This window comes from Punica granatum, chromosome 7, assembly GCF_007655135.1.
Source record: "Punica granatum isolate Tunisia-2019 chromosome 7, ASM765513v2, whole genome shotgun sequence".
In the NCBI taxonomy this organism is placed as follows: Eukaryota; Viridiplantae; Streptophyta; class Magnoliopsida; order Myrtales; family Lythraceae; genus Punica; species Punica granatum.
Genome location: NC_045133.1, coordinates 9,761,886 through 9,783,715, shown reverse-complemented (window position 1 = coordinate 9,783,715; position 21,830 = coordinate 9,761,886). Strand labels below are relative to the sequence as shown.

At 37.8% G+C, this 21,830-nt stretch overlaps 2 protein-coding genes across 2 annotated transcripts; both read right to left on the bottom strand.

Annotated features, from left to right (window-relative positions):
* Nucleotides 1-5,720: 5,720 nt before the first annotated feature.
* On the bottom strand, nucleotides 5,721-7,287 carry LOC116213257. Its single transcript, XM_031548128.1, has 3 exons — nucleotides 6,953-7,287; nucleotides 6,667-6,732; nucleotides 5,721-6,474 (listed from the first exon to the last, which is right to left on the bottom strand). Exons 1-3 carry the CDS (start codon nucleotides 7,124-7,126, stop codon nucleotides 5,938-5,940), a joined length of 777 nt encoding a protein of 258 aa, XP_031403988.1. The 5' UTR covers nucleotides 7,127-7,287; the 3' UTR covers nucleotides 5,721-5,937.
* A 3,036-nt stretch (nucleotides 7,288-10,323) lies between these two features.
* LOC116215721 (putative hydrolase C777.06c) lies at nucleotides 10,324-14,992 on the bottom strand. The gene is made up of 10 exons (XM_031551555.1): nucleotides 14,649-14,992; nucleotides 13,900-14,035; nucleotides 13,162-13,289; nucleotides 12,563-12,710; nucleotides 12,354-12,459; nucleotides 12,125-12,183; nucleotides 11,529-11,564; nucleotides 11,343-11,452; nucleotides 11,143-11,212; nucleotides 10,324-10,672 (listed from the first exon to the last, which is right to left on the bottom strand). The coding sequence occupies exons 1-9, from the start codon at nucleotides 14,825-14,827 to the stop codon at nucleotides 11,155-11,157; spliced, it is 960 nt and encodes a 319-aa protein (XP_031407415.1). The 5' UTR covers nucleotides 14,828-14,992; the 3' UTR covers nucleotides 10,324-10,672; nucleotides 11,143-11,154.
* Between the last annotated feature and the right edge of the window lie 6,838 nt (nucleotides 14,993-21,830).

The following is a 21,830-nucleotide window of genomic DNA, read 5'->3' as shown; positions in this document are numbered from 1 at the left end:
CAGCGATCAAGATAAGATTTGAATAATGCACGATGACCGGAATTATTGTCGCAATGATTAAGTTATCAACATACACGAGGACCACAAGAAATATATTGCCTATGGAGAAAGTAAACAGCGAGTGATCAACACCACATTGTTTAAATCGTACCTCAATAATATGGTGGCAAATTTTGACAACCAATTCTGTTACGCCTGTCTGAGACCATACAACGACTTCTGCAGCATATAGAGATTGCCTGGCCCGAATGGAGTCAAACCAGGAGGTAGCTGCACATAAACTCTCTCTTTCAGGTCACATTGTATAAAGGCATTGTTGACGTCCATTTAATGAATTTCCTAGCCATTAGCTATTGTAACTGTCCACAAGCACCGAACTGTAACGAGTTTTGTGACCAGTGCAAAGGTTTCGTGAAATTCAACGCCCTCCACCTGTGTAAATCTTTTGGCTCCTACTAACAGAGCCTTGTGCTCATCACTCCCATCAGCTTTGCTCATTAAGCCTTCTCTCTCTATTCCGAGAGAGTACTCATGGCCCTAGCGGCCCTTAGCTCTCGGTTATTTTTTAAATCCCCGCCCACCTTCCCTCTCTTCAAAGAGAGACTAAGGCAATAATAGGGGCAGCGCTGACTCACCTGCTGACCACTATAGCCTAGCAAGTCACAGTAACCTTGCTCGGGCAATGGTGGCTAGTGAGCCCGCAACAACCATTTGAGCTGGAACTTGGGAGCCCTAACACGACGGTGTCCCTCCCAACTGGGGCTTTTAGAAAATATATAATAAGATTAGGATTCTCTAGATGGATGCTGTATGGAAAAAAAAAAAATCTTGGATCCTTACATTAAGACCGTTTCAAAAATGAATGAAAAAAAAAAAAGTTGACCAACATGAGTTGGTTTAGGTGGTTCATGACATATTATCCTTAAGCAAGATCTCGAGTTCTCAAGTATTGTGAATGGAGAAAATTCACAATCAGAAACTTTATCATTAAGTATGTCGACCTGACTCAGATCTAAACTAGTTGGGACCCATTAAACTTCCAAATACTAGGTGTTGCGCACCGAAGAAAATGAAAAAGCTTGGATTCAATTTCTGGAAAATAAAAATAAGCATTCATAAACGACCTGATACATTATCCTCCATTTGTTATAAATACTCAAAATAAATTGGGGGTATCAGGTCAGGGCCAGATCAACATTCCAATGAGATCAGTTTCAATAAGTAAATAAATACACCAAAAAGATGAGGTACTGTATTGTTTACCCTCACAAAGTCTTGGGATCCAAGTCTGGCTTCCATGTATACAAACAAGAGGTGGTTCCTCCAGGTATACCAGGGAGCTATCCCTGCAAAACTTGTCCGGGAAACACAGGTTAGATTCGCCTAGAAAACGCGTAGCTCCATGACCCCCAAGGTTCGTAGAGTTATCCGGCGGCTGAGCTTAAATGCCCATGTGTAGAGCATTAGGATATGATTCGAGGATTTGGCCACTTAGGTATTTTGCCACTCTTTTAGTTTTGTGATTTTCAACAATAATTGGAGGGATATGGACGGCCAATTGACCACTTGAAGAGTGGCTAGCTTGGCCAATCGGTAGTCAGCATAGCGAGTTCGACGAGACCACGACTATGTTGGAGGGTCGATCGCTACGCAACATGAAGTCCTTACAAATGAAGTCCAACTTAGTATTTATAGGCCATTTCAATATCGCCCAAAATGCCAAAAGTTGGAAACATCTAATGTAATAAAGTGGCAAACAAATGAAACATACCTAAAATTATGGGTAAAATTGAGGAAACGGAGTGCAATACAGTGGTACACGTCCTTGTTTAGGAACTAAGAGATTCTAAATTGAATCTTCGTTAGTGGGACCACCTGTACTCATTCATTTAAGAATTTAGATTTTTATATTCTTATACTAACCCATAGATCTCCTTTGTAACCGAAAAAGAATATGGGCAAAATTCACTTATTCAAGAATCCTATCGTAACTTGAATAAAACTAATCAAATAGAATTTAATTATTATGGAAAGCCACCTTGTCAATCACAACCCCCATTTCATGTCTTCGTGCCGGATTTGCTTCGATTTCGATTTGGATCTTGTCATCCTAAGCTCCAGCCATCATGTTTTTATTTTCGGCAGACCAATTTGATCATTGCTGTAAGCATCGAGTCGGATCTTGCCTGGGCTTATGACTGATTGCGAATCAAATCCAACTCAGCTTTCCGCCCAAAACCATGTTCTTGGGCTTTCCTCCTTGTTGGGCCGTTGGTATTCCTCTTTCTTTACTAGGCCTCTCTCCTCAGCGTTGGGCTCCTATAATGAATTGAGCATCCTCCAAGTGTCATGCCTCTTATTTCAACTCCTTGAGGCCCCAATTTTTTTTCGAGTGCGAGGCATTCCTCCAAGTCATTAACAAAATATGCTTTTGTTAATTTTATTTAGTAGGGCCCTATTTACACTCATTTTTTGCACTTCGAGATAAATGTGGAGCAAGATGTATCATGGATCAAGAGAAGCCTATGAGATTAGCCCAAGCAAGGAGAATAGCCCATAATTGAATTTTGAGACACGACCCAACCTGAATATGTGGCAATACTCGACCCAAACAACCTTAAGGAGTTTAGCGGCTCAAAGAAGGAAATTTCTGTTTTGTTTCCTTGTTCGACACATAGACGAACCTAGACGTAGCTTCATTTGGAAGAGAACATTCTATTGAGCTTATATTTGGGATGTTTACTTGCGAGATGGTCTTGCTTTTCCTTTCCATGCAAGATACATTTATATGTTACTAGAGGATGCCCAATATTTGGAAGACATCCATGCATCGAAGGCAATCGACGTCCATGGAAAGGAGAGAGTAATGGTGACATCTCCCAAATTTGCTATGTCCTACTTTTGATAATTAATCTCTATATTAGGTTATTAAATATCTGAATAACTAGACATTATTTTGACATAGTCTTAGATTACCTAGTTACTAAGTTTAGTCGTTTATTTCTTGATTTTTGCTGTCTTGGGGAGGCACTCATGCTTAGCCTATGTAAGTCAAGTTTCTTTATTGTAATATCCATTTCGGTACATCAATCAAATACACTTATCTTTTATATCCTTACTTTTATCGCACTGCATCTTCAATATTTTTTTTCCGCACCTTTACATACCGTGCACTAAATCGCTTTTCGGAGCAACCCTATCGACCTTCCGAGGTCACCTACCACCGATCTGTCAACTACCACAACTAATCTTGACTTCCGGGTCAAGATATTTACCAAGCTAAGGTTCAAGCCTTCGGCTAAATTCTCTCGGCTATCTGCAGCCGAAACTAGCTAGTTCACGGGCCTCCTTGGACCATGAACAACAAGCTTCGAGGCCGGCTTTCGGGCCGTCTCCTTCTACGAGTCGAGCTACACAATCACGCATACATTAGGAGAACCAAAGCAGTCTTTCCCTCGTGGCCGCGACATCATTTGCAACTCATCCAATCATAAAGCTCCCCGACCTACTCATCTCCAAGGAAACCTAGCCGCCGGCTAATCCTTCGGACCTCAGGGACCGAGGTGCTACGCATTAGACCGGTGAGGATGGCTAGTGGTTTCACCATCTCACTACCTAGGGACTGCGCCTTGGCACGCCTGACAATTTAACCGCCACACGCATGTGCCGGAAAGTTTTCACAGAACATTTCTAGCGGAATAGGTCTTAAGGAGTTAGGTCTGCAGCCTCCGTGTAGTGTTGGACCAACTTTTGAGTACATATCTCTCTTTTCACAATTCGAAGCAAGTTATGAGCTTAAATGTGAGTTTGATTTACATGTGCCAATTAATTCGAAGACTTGATCATTAAAAAAAAAAGTTGTATTTTGAGTGAATCAAACGCTATTATAGATTAGCAAAAAAAAGGCTATGGAGAGAGACACATTTTAGTGTGTCAAAACAAAAATAAAATAATTGAAACTTGAATGCATTTTATGTGGAATCGAGTAGTTTCTTAGTAATAGAATATTGGAAACTTTATAATCAATGCGAGACACCGAGAAGAACTTTCTTGTGAGGAATGGATATTATGTTATTTAACAAGTTCTGATATCGGATATTACCAACTAATTTCCTTGGTTAATTGATTAAGTTAAAAATTCGAATTAATCCTTCGATAATTAATAAGGAAATATTTTTTCGAATTACTGGGGTACACATGGACCTAAGGGAAAAATTCTATGGTGTAATAACAAAAAATAGTATTATGGTGCACTTAAATACAGTTCCCTTAAAATTAATGTAATTTACTAAGATTATATGTAAAATTCATTTAAAATCCATGTAATTTACTTCAAAATATAAGTACTTTGCTAAGAAAATAAATAATATACCCAACTAATATTGAAATGCTTTAATACACCAACTAATATTTTAGAATATGCCCGACTTACTCAAAATACGTGTAATTTACTTAATATTGAAATACTTTAATACAATTTTAAGTAATTTAAGGTATGCTTGATACAATCATTTTTAAAATGATTGCACCGTAGAGACATAAGAGATACGATAATGGGTTTGCCTGCAATATAGGGGGTTTATACGTAAAGGTATGGAACCTCCAAGTAAATTACTTGTGTTTTTCTTTTCAAGTAAAATAATTCACACCAAGTAATTTACTTGCATCTCATATAGTATTTTTTTTATGAAACCACGTATATTATTAGCTTATTACTTGAGACTAATCTTATTTGGGCCTCAGCTTAATCTTGGCCATGAGGTGCTTCGAATAAATTTCAATTTCAAACCCTAGCACTATAGATAAAGTTTAATCAATGGGATCTCAATTTGCGATTGAACCACCTCCTTGTGGTTGTAAATTATATATTGGGTGCTTCTTTAGAAAAATGGATATATGTCATTGACGGTATCACTATTGGTGGGAACAAATAAGGGAATTTAGTTAGTAACATTTGGTAAATTAAGTGCTTAAAAATTAAGCACTTAATAATTGTAAAAAGAAATGCATAAGAAGAGGAAAAGAATGATAAGAATGAGAAAATATTTTATTAGGGGTTAATGATATCAATAAATGGAAAATGACTTATTTCATTAAGTCAAAATTTTCACTTAAAGAGCTTGTTTGATAACCTAAATTAAGCTCAATTTATTTGATAAATGCAACTTAAAACGACTTAATTGATTAAGTTAAGTTAAAAACTACTCTGACTACTTAAATAAAAAAATTTATCCTTATTTATGACTTAATTCACTTAGCTAGGGGTACTTTTCTAATATTTGCAGTGATGCTCCTAAAGTTTTCGAACTTTTCAATTTGGTCCCATTTCGATTTGTGCTCAGAGAGTGATTAATGGCAATGGGGTGGTGGCCCCGATCCTGGCCACCACCATTGTAATCGAGGTCACCAGCAACGTCAAAGGTCGTGTGCTACCCCGGCTAAGCAATGGTGACCGGAATAGAGACCATCACCGTCTAGAATTCCTCTCTCTCTGATTTCGACGACCGGGGGGGGACAATTAAGGGCAATGGTGGTCAGAATCTAGGCCACCACCGCCTCTCTGCCTCTCCGTGCAAACCTTATCTCTCGATCCTCTTTTTTTTTTCCCCTTAAGATATCATATTAGGGGCAAAAGTGGAAACAAATTAAAATATTAGGTAATCATGTATAAATAATTTCAGCCCTAATAATTTTCACTAAAACAAACACTTTCTACTAAATCAATTAAGCACTTATTTTATTAAGATCCTAAATTTTCAGCACTTGCAATTAAATCCAAATAAACACACACTTACTCATCAAATGATTTTTAGCTTAATGATTCAGTAATTTAGACTAACCTTTCATCTTTCTCTTTTCCTTCCGTTCATTCTCTTATAACTAATTTGTAACTAATATTCACTTCAAATTAAAATCCCCTCTCACTCTCACTCCCAATTAAATTTGCATGGCTCCCCTTTCATTGCTTTCTTCATCTCCATGCCCTAACACTCTATCATGAGCCGCATAATACAACTGATCATTATACTTTCCCGACCCAATCTCCGTGCTCACAAACACAACCCTAAATAGATCGTACTTGACCTCAATCGAGAGCTGGTCGCAGTATGGAATCATCGACCTCCGGTAGTCCGTGCTCAGAATGCAAGAGTAACAACAGTGCAGTGATTTCCATATGTACAGGCACGCTACCCTGGGCCTGCTCTGCGACCTAAGGCACGCCCCCGACTTAACGCCCTCAGTCTTGGAGAACTGAGACTTGAAGATTGCCAAGCAGGCAAAAGACAGGTCGTCACTCCTGGATTCGTCAGGGTAAGAATCGGCAGCAATGGACTCAGCTGCATTCACAGAGATGATGTCGCCAGTGAAGAACTTGGCAGCCGACGAGCCATCCCGGGACTCACCCGCATATGGGTTGAAGAAGCTGTGCTCAACAATAACGGCCATGCTCGATGTGCTCTTCAGCATGGATAGCTGCAATCGAAAAATGACATCGGTAACTATGAATTTCTTTTATCATTCAGATGTATATAAACAAAATAATCCGTGGGATATGTTTTTGGTTAACAACATATATATCAATCGTGTAGGAAAATCATGGCGTCAACAATACGGACTGAAAATTAGGGCTTTTCAACTACCCGAGTTGGTTAAAGAGAAACTTACAAGTGTAGCATTTAGTGACTCCTTGTTTTCACTGGATTTCTTCATCCATGCTCCATACCATATGATCTGTAAAGAATTATAAAGTGGTTGACGATGCATGCAGTTTAAACAAACTTGCTGGCTTAAAGGAGATCTCGGGAAATCGATCGGTGAAAGATATATTTTGTTAGGTTGATCACGAAGAAATAAAAAATATTGAAAATTAAGTTCCCAATAGACAAATCCGGCTTAAAGATCTATAATTAGAAAGAGGGAGGAAGAATAAGGAAAGGGCCAATATACTCACCATATTTCCATGGATGCTTGTAAATATAGAGCTCTGGACACAACCGAGACTCTCGGTGCACGCAGAGAAGCGTTTGAGAGCATCGAAAAATTCATCGACGATGACAAGAGTCGGCCGAAACACGAAGAAGCTCACGTCTAAGTTTCTGTTGTTAAAAGGCACGAAACACGCCATTCTCTTATCCCCTTGTCGATCCTTTTTTCGATTATCTCTGGCAGTTCTTCTTCAAGGTGGAGGAGCAGGGAAAGCAAGAGGAAGTAGACGTAATCGAGGGGAGTGATTGCTATGGTTTGAAAAGTTATTGGTCAGTCAAAGTCGTTAAGTTTGGTCGATTCTTCTAGTTATTCTTCGTGGTCGTGGTCTTATATGGCGTCTTTGGCTTCACTTCGGCCCTTTTGAATTAGGATACTATACGTATGTAATGATTCTACCAAACCGAACTAAGGCAGGAAAGTGATATATTATATTAGTTTAATGAACTATTTAGAAAGAGGAGATAGTGTAGTGACACGTTCTTACCCATGAATTAAGAATGTTTGTATTTGGTTCATATCGTAACCGACAGAATTAACTATGTATTTCCATGATTTGTTATGATATTATTTAAAGTTTCTTCTGGACGTTAACCCTATTTATCTACCGAAAAAAGTGACGGCTTCTAGAGCTCTCTCTCATGACTTCAAGGCTTTACAGGACCAGGAGAATAAATTAATTAAATATTTCTGATTTTCTCTAGATAATAATGCCTTGTCCTTGATATATATGATTGGTTTCATTTTTCTAGTTTTATTTTCATGACCGCAACAAGAGCCATTAGCATGACATGTGAGTCGACCAACTAATTTTGGAATTGCGGATACTGAATTTTTTAGTCTTCATAATTTTCCAAGAAAAAAAATCTTAAATTTTAAGAGAATATATAAGTAATTGGATCCTTATTCGAGCTAAATATATCCCAATGTCTTTTACTATTTTTTTGATATGGAATTGTCAATAATTTTACTGAATTTTGGAGTTTTATTGTGAGAGAATGGACCATGACAAGCTCTGACATAATCTCGACAAAGCCTTGGTCTTTCTTTGTTTTGGACAAAGTCTCCACATTCCCACAAAACCCCCCCCCCCCCCCCCCCCCCCCCCCCCCCCCCCCCCCCCCCCCGTTCTTCCCTTTCTATAAAAGTTTTTAAAGATTTCACAATTTTAATTAATATTTAAAAATTATTTTTTTGATCGAAAAATGTGTTTTTTATGATATAAAGGGACGTCCAAAACTAAACTAGCAAAAAGCCAAAGGTTGATTGCGAAAATAACAAAAGATAAAGATTTAGAAAAATTAGAGAAATTTGAAAGATTAAAGACCAAAACTATCCTTTTTCTTAAAAAAAGGTGGGTTAAATCCACACTCCATATGGCTAGAGCCTCCCCTTTTTATGGTAAATGTACAAAATTATCCTTAAAAAATGGCCCTACGAAATTATTTATGGAGAAATAAAGGTTAATTTTATCCATGGACAATAAAAGTGATGATTCTAACCATATGGAGTGTGAATTTAGCTCTAGCCAAAAACAGAACATCATTATATAGAAAGGCTAGCACACATCCATTTATAAAACAAAAGTACATGATTTTTATTTTGACTACAGTGACTCCGGGTCACTAGGACATGCGCTCCTCCGCGTCGGATGCGCGTGGGGCCTAGAGGCATTGTGGCATCTGTCGGTGATGGGACGCAATGTCACTCTCACTCGAAGTCATGTTAGGAAACTCCCTTCTCCAATTAATGGATAGACTAGAAATTGACATGGCAAAACTTGATAATTTTTTCAGTGCATACCTTAGTACCTGATAGCCTAGTAGATCTCTACTAATTTAGATTGAGCCGAGTCAACCTATTAAGGGTAAAACTCTCCAAATCAATGATTTTCTCTATTCACAAGACTCGAATCCCAGATCTTAATTAAAAAAATAAATGTCGAGCTGTTTGTATCAATTTTTGTTGGTAAAGCCTGATAATTTATTTATTTTTTATAATGGATTAATGTCGAAAGAGAGATATTGTCATGCTTTTGATATTACCCTCGAATTAGGACAAAAAATTACTGGATCCTAATAGCATTAGTGAGACTTGTTGTACTCTTATAATTTTTGTGTTTTTCGCTCAATACGAAGTGCTCACTTTATTGATGACACCTCAAATCAGTACTAAGATACATAAGGGGTCAAAAGGCATTCAAACAAACACTACACAAAAGTTTACGGACCTGTTTGGTTTTAAGATATTATTTTAGAATCACAATTCTAACTTAACTCTACCCACTACAAAACAAAATAACTCATACAAAGTCAAAGAGTGGGCCCCATTTATACCACTTTTTTTCACAACAAAACAACATAACTCATACAAAGTCAAAGGGTGGACCCCATTTATATCACTATTTTTCAAAATCAAAATCTAATTTTAAAATCCTACTATGAAACCAAACGCAACCTACATCTCTTCCTACAGCTAGGGTTTACCATACCCCAGCCTTTTAGCAGCCAGCCTGTTCTTCACCATTCTCTATTACAAAAATTCATTGAGGGACTTACGAAATTGATAGAAATTTAAACATGTACGTTAAAATTGATTTATTCGCTACAAATTGTGTTTTTTTTTTGTTTAAAATTTATTTTCCATCATTTTTTCATTAATTTCTCATTAATTTCTTTAAAATTTTAAAAAAATTATAATAATATAATAAAGAGATAATTAAAAGGAAAATAAATAAATAATAAGATGGAGAAAGCAGTGGCTAGTGAGGGCATGATACTAAGGTGTCACAACGTAGCGATGGTCGCCTGCTTCGGACCCGACATCATTGAAATTTATCCTTCCTCTTAGTAGAAATTACCAGATCCGGATGTGATGACGGGCGAGGGCCTCCATTGCCAGCCCAAACTCCTCTTCAGGCCCTTCACTTTAATTTCTAATCTTCAATTTTCTCAACTTGCATTTTATAATTATTTTTTATTTTTTAAAATTTAAAAATTATATTTCTAACGAAAAAATTAACGGAAGTTAAAATTGACTATATATAAAATAATTTTGAAAGTATTGTGCTTTAATTTCTAAGATTTTTCGTTTTGCCTATATTTAAGAAAGATTGAAATATATATAGGCTTTTCTTTTTAAAATATTAAAACCCATTTGATTCGAGTTTTGACTCTTATCTAATATGATTAGCAATTTCGCATGCTCAAGGGAAAAAAAGAAAAAAAAAATAGACAACAGATCTGATATGAAGATGATATGAGGCATGGAAATGAACAAAGAAAAATATAACAATGTAAACAAAAAATACGAAGAAAGACGTATATAAGAGGATAAATATAGGCAAAATGGAAACTTTTGTTAGGTTTGGACTACTTTTTTCGGTTACAAGGTTCAGACTACTTAACTAGACTTACCACGGCTCCTGAGTGAGTAGAGAACAAATGATTGCCAGGTTCTCTGTTTGTTCGAGAAATATAATCTTCGAGTTGATCATTACTCCCCAGTAATGAATTGTTTGGTACAACATAACCTTTAGGTTGGTCATAATTCTCAGTAATGAATTGTTTGGTAGAACATAATGCTATTAGTGTAACTAATTCAGACGGCGGTAATATTCTACAACAATTAAGTGGACATGAACAATGATGTGTCCCGTGCGTAACACTCCCAACTCCTCTTCACTGACCTGTGTCCACAATGGATTAGCAAATTCGTTAGTAAAATATGCAGTGACCCAATTGCGAACTATTAACATACACAAGCGACTGTGGAACCAGGGAACACGCCAATGAGGAGGTCATCTACGACACAATTAAGCGAAGGGTCGGTAACGAAGCTGAGCCATCTAAAGAAGAAGTTAGCCCAGGGCTTACTAAGCTCAGCCTGCTGCTGGTAGATCATGGACCTCATGCAGAATAGACAATATTAAGCTTGGCATGGCGGGGTCCATATCTGTCTTAAAAGGTTTAGGTTCAACATGATAGGGTGAAGAAAGGTCCTCTCATGCTTCTAAATTGCAGGGCCCAGTGAACACAATTCCATCACCTTGTCATTTGGACGTATCAAATGGGCCATAAACATGACTCTCAGAGAGCTTGTACGTGATGCTAGATCTCATATAATAACTAGTCTTAGATTCTAAAGACACAGCTTTACCTTGTCCATTTGTCATAAGTCTATAGGGACCCTCAGGCCATCACGAGCAAGCTGCACCGGGATTCCTTCCCTGTAGTGAAAATACAAAAAAGGTTCATAACCTCATATTCTTTTTTCCTCCCTATGTGCTTTCTGTCATTAGCGTATCCAATATACAGTTAAAAACAATCAAGTGCATCAGGAAGACATGAAAATTGTACCTATTCGACCATTCAGAGAGAAATTCGTTGTCCATGTGGTGGTCAAACTCATGGGTCATCCCAATAAGTAGAGCTCTCTTTGGACATAACCTCTTCACGGTTTCTAGACTCTAGAGATGTGCCCAGATACAGTTTGAGAGGTAGTCAAAGGTATTTTATGAAATTAACGAGAAAAGCACAACAAACCTGAGGAAAGCAGAAGTGTGTATTATGGGATCCACCCTGCAAACATGTAACAAGGAGGAAAACACGCAAGTCAAAAAACAATAAAAAAAAATTATAACTTCCAAGACTCGAGATAAATAGCAACAAACCAAAAGAAAACTTTTCCTTCTTTCTGATTGCTAGAAGCTTAAGTGAAATTCTAGGCCAATACACAACCTCCATTCACAAGTGGAGATGGCACAATGCTAAGTTTCTTTATTTTGGTCGGCAACACTAGAATACTTATCATCAAATTTTGATCTGTTATAGGAGTGATTTGCTGCTAGGAGAATAAAACTCTGATGTTTGGTTGACGGTACCATTCCAGCTAATCTTCCAGTAATAAAATGTCATTGTTGCTTGCACAAAAGTTCACAAAATATTTAACAAATGAATAAATTGAAAAGAATTTTCACAGTAATTTCACTGTACTCATGAAGTTGTGATGATCTCCACAAACTATGGGTAGTATCATACATGATGTGTTGCAAGACATTCCATATCTCTATAAACTTTTGAAAGCGATCATTCCAATGGGCCTTCAAAGAGGGAAAGTGGCATAATTCTTTCTCACTAACCCTGTAGAGAGTGTCCAAGATGAGAAGATCCAACTGTCCAGCTCCACTTTTTGAAATAACTGCAAAAGCAACAAGTGTTTACAGATTTTTAATCTGACCAATGTCATATATTCCTGGACTAAAGGTTTTACCAATCCAACACATACATCTCTCTCTCTCTCTCTCTCTCTCTCTCTGTCTGTAGAAAACTCCAAGTACCAATAAATCAGTAGGAAAGATAGGCACCTACCATACTCTGTGCTTGCGGGAATGCGAGAAACATCAGATAGATAAGCTACTCTACATTTTTCACCAAAGAGAAATCCTAGGCATACGTAATCTTCCCCATGCATCACCTGCATTGATATATAGTTTTCAAAATTCAGGAACAACAAAGTTCTCCCATATGTAACAATACAGTTTCTTAATATGTAAGTTCAAAAGTTTGCAGTAGGTTACTGGTAAGGGAATGAATTGCAGGCCTGATGCAACAAATGGTTTCTCACAGTTATCCTCAACGACTTTCCAGTTAAGCTGTGCTACCCGTCTGACTTCCTGGCCTTCTTTTAGTTTCTTCTTGATCAAGTAAGGAAATTTGACAGTAATACTGTCCAAACAAATACACAAGACAAAGTTACAACAGTTTGTAATAATAATTGTAATCACCACACATTATCTGTTTATTTTCATTTTCTGTATAAATTTGTAAGTTGCAAATTTGCTTGCCCAGCATCAACTTCAGAATATCAGACATTCTCATGATAAATGAAGCAATTAGAAGATACCAAGGACATTAAGATTATAGTATAACGGATGCAGCCTCAGGCAAGGACTCATTCATAGGGCAGCAATTCCATTACAATATGTAAATCGAGCGCATTAGTCAAAATCTGGTGCAGTAATCGAAGTTCTACCATAAATAATGGTGTCTGAGCAATCTTTTACACTGAATACTACCAGAAACCTCATACACTATAAGAGGTGCCATTTGGAGATCTGAGAAAAGCACAGTCCACTGTATTGTTCTTTTGACAATGAACTCCTATGTACAAAGGTACCTGTTCATTGAGTGCTGACTCAAGAATACAGGAGTTGGGTCAATGTCATTTGTTGGACTGTAGGGTTGCACAGCACGTATATCATCCAGACCAAGAACTGCATCAGCATGTTCATGAGTCAAGACTATCTGCATTTTTTACAAATATTAGTTCTAATATTCTCGCGGGTGCTTCCATTGCCAAGAATTGGATGCAACTAAATATTAGGAAACTGAGATACTTGAAATCCTCCTAAATAACTCCATGCATGAAGAGCATGATTATATTGGAAATATCTTGAATTAATGTGGTAAAGCAAATGATGACTTAATAGAAGCTCCATCAATCAGACTGAATCTAAAAGAATGAAGGATACTGAACAAATAAAAATCACGATATTACTTCGTCAAAAGCCACATACCACTGATTATATCAAAGTTCATGTCATCAATATGTAACATGGACATCATGTTTCTGTTCAAAGTCCGGCTTCAGAGGTCAGACACTAGAGTTCATTTAACAAAAAATTTGGAATATACCATGATAAAGTGGGGCACAACTAAAACATGCATGAAGACAAATTTGGTTACTTTCTCGTTGAACAATAGCATGAACTTTGAAAAGAGAAATATCCTTTGATTCTTTCCTCCTCCATTTGCAGACCTCGCTCTCCAATCCCCGCATTTGATCAGATCTTAGCAGGCACAATGAACAAACGAAGTAACTAGATATGACAGAGAAGTACAGAGAGGAACTTACTGAATCTACATGTGGAATCTTATGAAAGGTAAACCATCGAAGTACTTGCTCCCTAAAAGTCTTCCCCACATCAATCAGTATATAGCTGTGCTTGCCATTGCTCTGGCAGTAGTCAATGAGAAGTGACGTATTGCACCTGCAGTCCACAACCCAAAATTCTCAAACTAACAAACGGTAGCAACCCAAAATTGTCGAGACGAAACTCTTCTTCTTTCTACAAATTTCCCCGCTGACATAATTCCTCGGAATGCACCACTAGCTTAGCCTCTTGTCAACAAGGAACACTAAAAATGTTATTTCTGAGGAATGATAGACTTCTTCTAGCTTACCTCCACAACTCCATAAGTAGGACAAGTTAAGATCCGAATTACAGAAATCAACAAATTGACAAACTAAAAGTGCCCATCACCCAGGATCTAGCTCATCTTCTGATGTTGCCCTTAAAATTTTACCTTTTGAGCATTTAATCCCCAATGTTTGACAGTATGGGTACTGCCACCAGGGAAACCTCGTACATCTACCGATAGCTTAGTTCGGGGGCAATAGCGAATAAATGCGCAGTACAGTAAAACATAAGATTAACAAACATCCGTTCCCCAAACTCCAAAATTTGCATCTACATTCTGCATTACAAAGATCTGAGCCCAAGGCAATGAGTAACAACCAATTCCCAAGCTAAATACTAAAAAACAATTTCAGCGAGGTAGCCTGATAACGAGATCGATGGGGAGGCGAAGGCAGAGGGGGACCTGTAATTAGGGTTTTGATCGGGGGGGAGGAGGAGGGACCGAGAACAGACGCGGCAGGGCGGATCTGAGGGCTGGATCAGGCACATTACGTTGGGGACGGCGCTGGAGCAGCCGGTGCCAAGGAAGATCAGGGCGGAGGATCCCCTGCCCTCGGCAGCCATGGTTCCATTCGACTCCATTGGTTCCGGATTTCCTTGATCCCTCCTCTCTGTGCGAGGGTGGTGACAATGGAGGTGGGAGAGAGAGAGAGAGAGAGAGATTGGAGGAAGAGGAGGACGGAAAGGACAGAGGAGGAGGAGAAATGGCGTGAAGGAAACGTGGGAGGCGGGGTGGGAGGAAAAAGGAATAAATAAGAAGGGATTCGTAATTTATTCGAGTTGACGGTTTTGGCGGTTGGGAATGGGCTTCTTCCGCGTGGCAACTCCTGAGCAGCTCTCATTTATTTATTTATTTTGGGGAAAATACCCCTGAGCAGCTCCCATTTCTATAACCCCTTCGTTAATTATACCGTCAACTTTTTTTTCGGTGTCTGCGGTCGTATTTGAAAACTCAATTAAATCTCGACTAATTTAATCAAGTCGAATCGTCCACTAAAAAATAAAATTATCCCATTATGATTTTCTACATTCACAATCATTCGAACTCGAAACCTTACTTAAGCGAAACAACGTTTGAGCCAATTCATGTTGGTAATTACACTATCAACTTTGATGAAAGATGAGATGACAATAACTTAGAAAGCATTTGGCACACCGCACACGGAAATCTATGGAAATGTTGATTTAAATTTTCTTGGCTCACAAGATTCTCATGTTTGGTTCGACCATGACAATTCACATTTCTATTTACACATTCCCACTCAACTAGTAATGTACATAATTTGGGGATGAGAAGGTGGATTCCCACCTTGGTGCGGTATAATAAAATAAGATTCCTAATAATGTTAATTGAGATATCAAACGCGGTAATATCGATAACTGGTAATTTAATTGGTGGGACTCTATCTCTAGGCAATATGGATCACTAGTAATCACTGGCTATCGTAGTGACCACCACAGATCTCTATAAGAGAGATATAACGAGAAGCAAAATGACATGACAACATGAGGGAGCCACTACCACGCTGTGTGAGCCAGCTTGAGATATTATGCTTCCAGCGAGTTTGCTCTAGGCGGTGGTGATTGGCATCATCAAATTGGGCTGTAAATCCTAATATGTCTTTATTGTCATCTAGGGGAACAATTGCAAGCCGATATGCTCAATATATATCATCACTTATCGCTTTACACTGCTCATATATATGGATAGGTTTACAGGTGGTTGTGTATAAGGTTAATGAACATGTAAAGTCACCGATTTCTAGTTCCAACGTCTTTTGATGAACATTCGATCCAAGTGTTATGCTCTATGATGTGCTTCGGTTTCAAAATTGCAATGAAGCTCGAGGACATCAAAATCGGTGGAATAGCCTAAGTAAAACATTAATGGCATTTTCATATTATTATCCATACCCCGTTCTTTCATTAGAGAATTTGATGATTTTTGGGAGTTGCATCTCTTGCCACTAAAAGTTGGGTGGGCAAAGTGCTCCAAGATCAAAAGTTAAGGGCAAATATATCAAAAGACATATGTTACGTGATCATTGGGTAATTGTCCCTAATCTTTATGAATGATTATTTCGAACATAGAACATTCCACTTCTACTTTCTTTCCATCTTACTATTAAGTCACGTTTGAACAAAGTGAACATATGCATCTAATGATATGGCATCTTATGAAGAATGTGCACAATATTCATAGTCATAAGTCTTTTTGACTTAATTCTATTAAATGTATTTCACCGATTTGTATCTAATCAGTAATGAACGCGGTTTTAATCTTCCTAGACAAACAACGACAAAGCATATTTTGGTCGTCAAATCCATCACATCCTTGTCGTCTTTAGTACTTGTATTTGTTCAAAAAACATGCAGAGGAAGTTTCCTTTTTTGAAGGATTACCAAAGTAAGTTTTACTTAATAGTCTTAGTGCAAAATTTTAACACTTCAATTGTAAATCTTAAGTTTTTAGCACTTATATATAATTAAGTAAAAAAAAAATGCACATGTTGCCATACGATGATTTGGCCCCCTAACTAATTCTGAGAAATATTATTAAGACTATTAAGTAAATACAACAGAAAAATGTATCTCTTTAATTAATTTTACTATAAACTTTGACGGGAAATGATGAATTTACGGGAAAAGAGGAAATTCAAGCATTTGAAAATGTAAAAATTAAATTGAGGAATGAGGCTACCACTGGTGCAACCATCATGCTTCCCAGACCACCCTCTGCTCGCCGGGGGGCATCAACGACGAGGGTTATCAGTGGCGATCGTCACAACACCACATATTACTATTTAGAGAGGGATAAATAGAAGCAGAGAAACAAAAAGCAATGCAATGCAAGACGACTGGATAGGCAGTTACTAATGCTAAACACCACCATGTACGATTTATTTATACTTTGTTTGGATATAAGGAAAAATGGGGGAAAAGAAGGGGATGGGAGGAGTGGCATGAAAAAGTTGCATGGAAGCGAAAAAAAAAAAACATATACAACTGTCCCTCTCTTTATTTCTCTTTGGTTCCTCGATCCAAACCGGAAGTTACCATATTAACGATGTAACGCTTGCAAAAATTTCGAACAATAGACGTAGATAGATCATACGAAATTTACATCAAGAAACTTGCAGTAACATTTAATGTATGAGTATCCACAAAATACAATCTCCTCTTAAGTCTTAAGTCTTATTAAACAGAATATTCCGAAATCAATGATTTCGTTTTCAAAATAGCCAGTTCGGGAGCTTCTCTCTCAAGTCTTATTCCTTCCTCAATAGCAATTTGGGTTAGCTATATTTATGAAAGCAAGGACGAGTGGAACACTCCATTTCTGGATGAATGTTTTTTTAGTTTTTAAAATTCTTGATTTAATTACTTTATGATATAAAATTATCAACAAAATCTTTCAAAAATAATAAAATCTTCCGAAATTAGTAAAATCTTCCGAAATTAAACAAAATCTTCCGAAATTAATTATTTTCGGTTATAAAATCATCAACAAAATATTTTGAATTTATTTACCCAATTATCTTTTGGAAATTAGAATCTTACAAAATTTTCAAAAAATCGAATTACATTTTTTAGAGATTCTTTATTGTACATTATAAATAGTAAAATTGTTTTCGAAATTGCCAATTCTGAAGCTTCTCTCTCAAGTTTATTCCTTCCCAACTAGCAATTTGGGCTAGCTTACGTTCGATATCTTCATCTCTAAACTTTTGGAAGCAATATTTCTAACACCTCGATGATATTGATGCAGATAGCCCCTCTGCCCCTATTGTTATGAGGACAAATACTATTGTGGACCCATTCGGCCCCTCCGTTTGTGCTCAACAATTCGTCAAGCTTCCAAGGTCAACAGATGACATTCTTCGAGGATAAAAACTTTCAGATCGGGTATTGTTGTAGCTAAACTTCTTTTAGTAGGGTTTATAGCTTGAGTTTTATGGGATTGAAAGATATCTCTAGCCAATAGATATTTTCTATTTCTCTTGGAATAAGAAACAAAAAATTAGCTTGAGTCTCGAGAAAAAATGTAATTGATGATTCTTTATTTTTCTATCAACTAAGTTATTCTCTGAATTATGAGTTAGTCCTTGGATTCAGCTACCACTGCACATAAGGTGATCAATTGTTCAATTATTGTTGTTGTTCTTGTTTTAATTTTGTACTTTTTCTTAATTTAGAAACAATTAGATATACTGAGTCGTAGTGGAATAGACTTGAACGACTAACCTTGGAGAGAGTTGGGTTGTGATGGGCGAAGAAGACTAGGGCGGAAAATAGCAACGGACTGATAATGAAGAAATTTGCTATTGCCTTGTCCATATTTTTCACATCAAATTGTCCATCTAAAAAATATGAAAGTCATGATAAATTAATCTCAACTTTTTTTTCCTCTTTTCTACGTCTACCAACATGTTCTTATGAAAAATTCTCTTTTCTTTAAATTGAAGAATGTTTGAACTTTGCACACACATATATATTTGAAGGCATATATATATACACACACACACACACGTTTCAATATATTATCTGCACACACACATATATAATTCCGTAATCATATATATCCATATCTATATATATGTTATATACGTTTCCATATATGTTTTTATATATGTATTGTTTATTATTCTTAATTAAATTTATATGTTACGGAGCAAAATTAAATTAAATTTATATGCTTATATAAATATTATTAGCTCTTTTTTATTTATAAATTTTAATTTACATTATAAAATTGTTAAAAAAATATTTATCATGCTATACCTTGTGCAACGCATCGCTCCACGACTAGTATATATATATATATATATATATAAAGAAAATCACAAGATAGTGAAATCTCTTAAGAGATCCTGCCGATTCTTGGATTTTCCCTTCTCTCAGACAAATTTATATAATATCTACATATGTACATATGTGATATATATTAAAGATGATAGATAAGTGAACCTGCCCTCATTAACATTTCTCCCTCCATCAGTCTCTGCTCTCTGCCTTGCGTGCACCTTGAAGGAGTTGCTCCTTCACACACAATACTAGCTCCACCATTACTCCATTAGCAAGGTAAATGGCTTACTTTTTTTTCGATTCTTCAAACCCTAATCCCTTTGTCTTTGCGTTCGAATAGCTTTCATCCTCCATTTTGTGGTTTCTTCTTGACAGAGAACGAAGCTTCATCACCACCATTCCTTATTGACAGCAAAAACTTGAAGCCGCCACTGATTTACTCGAAAAAGTGCTTAAGATGGTAAGTTCTTTCTTGTTGGAACAGAAAGTTGCAAGTTTGCTCTGATTACAACAACTTCTCCAAGACTATAATCTCATTAGAGATAGAGAGAAGAGGTAGATATAACCCACCCAATGTTAAAGGCTAGCAGATTTTTGTTAGTGATATGCCCTAATTTTGTAGCCTATGCATTGAGTATAGCGGAAGAGATCAAGGGTGATGACCCGTCAAGCTACATGGAAGCTATTCAAAGTAGGACTTGGTTCAGTAGGGGAGAAGCCATGATTGAGGAGATCGAGTCAATCTAGAAGAATCAAACATGGAAGCTTGTGAAGCCTCCCAAGAATTAGAAGATTGTATGGTGCAATGGGTGTACAGGAGGAATGAGGGAATCTCGGTGGGAGAGAGTTCAAGGGCGAGACTGGTGGTGAAGGGTTTTACACTAAGAGAATTGGCGCAACATATACTCGAACAACATGTCACTGATTCGTTGATTCCGCAGAATACCAGAGCTACGACCTTCAATCCCCCATTGATTCTTCGAATTCCTAGGAAATCGGCATCCAGCTCGAATCAAATCCGAGAATGGGCGAAAGAGCACGGTAGCTTCAAACTTTATTAGATGATCCAAAAACAACTGTTTAGTCATAGGGCTTACATTGATTAAATAGGATTAAATGAAATTACAACGAAAAAATAAACTTTTCCCTAAAATTTGCAAAATGCCCAAATAACATAAAATTGTCCGTTTGAGACCATAAATGATGGAATTCGGCCTAAATCACATCTAGTCATGAACAAAGGCCTCGAGACAGGGTCGTCAAAACCTGTTTTTGTCGATATACCGATTTGTCATGTCTTCTGCCGCATCATTCTCCCATGGGTGGAGAGAATTCGCCCTCGAATCGTCATCGTCCGAGCTATCACCTGCGTAAAGAATCAGCTGCTTCACATTAAACATATCAGTAGTACGAATGTGGCTGGGAAGCTTAAGCCAATAGGCGTTCGGATTGATTTTCTCTACGACCTCCACAGGACCAATCTTTCTGGCAACGAGCTTATGGTAGTCACCAGCAGAAAAACGATCTTTTTTAAGGACAGGCCAGACAAAATCACCAATTTCAAACTCCACGTGCCTTCTCCTTCGATCAGTAGTGGACTTGTATTTCATGGTAGCCTTCTCCAAATTATTCTGCACTGACTCATGAATCTCTTGCAGCTTGTGAATGAAGTCAGCTGCCTTACCATGGACCCTGATCTTATCTGGCAAGGGTAACAGATCAAGGGGACCCCTGGGAGTAACGGAGTACACCACTTGGAAGGGACTGAAGACGGTGTTGCGATTAACAGCGTGATTGTACGCCAACTCTGCCTAGCTCAACTTTTGGTCCCAACTCTTCACGTGCTCCCCTACTAAACCCTTCAACATATTGCCCAAGGACTTGTTAACCACCTTTGTCTGCCCATTTGTCTGCGGGTGATAAACCGTACTGAAGTTCAGCTGGGTATTCACCATCTTCCAGAGGCTCCGCTAGAAGTGGCTTAGGAAATGGGTGTCCCTGTCAGATACAATAGAGACAGGCAGACCATGCCAACGGTATACCTCCTGAAAATACAACTGAGCAACCTGCACATCATCAGTGGTCTTCTTGCACGAAATAAAGTGTGTTATCTTGGAAAACCTATCAACGACCACATATATAGAATCATTGCCTCGCTGGGTATGGGGCAAGCTGAGGACCAAATCTATACTAATATCCACCCATGGCTGCGAGGGAATCGGCAGGGGCATCTACAACCCCACGTTAGTTACAGTACCCTTGGACACTTGACAAACCTTACAGCTTTGCACGTATTTCTCCACTTCCTTATGAATCGTTGGCCAAAAATAGGATGTCTGGACCAAATGCAAGGTCCTATCTCTCCCCACTTGACCCTCGCCATGCAGTTGCTGAATAACGTGGGCCCTCAAACTACAGTAAGGGATATAGAGCGATTACCCCTGAAAAGAAAACCATCCTGCAATGCGTACTCAGTTCTCTCTCCAGCTCGAACTCTAGCAAGTGTCACAGAAAAATATGGGTCAACTTCAAGCAACTCAGCAAAAGAACTAAAGCCATGTACCTCAACTGTCATTCTGTTGTTCTGGCTCAAGACTACTCTAAACCCCACCTCGATGCATCAGAATGCAGCTCTAAGGGTTGTTGAAAATCAGGCAGGACAAGAATTGGGACGGTCGTCAAATGCTCCTTGATCTCCTGGAATACCGCTTCTACACTCTCAGTCCACTCGAATATGCCGCCCTTCATGTAGTCAGTTAGGGGAGCCATAATACTGCTG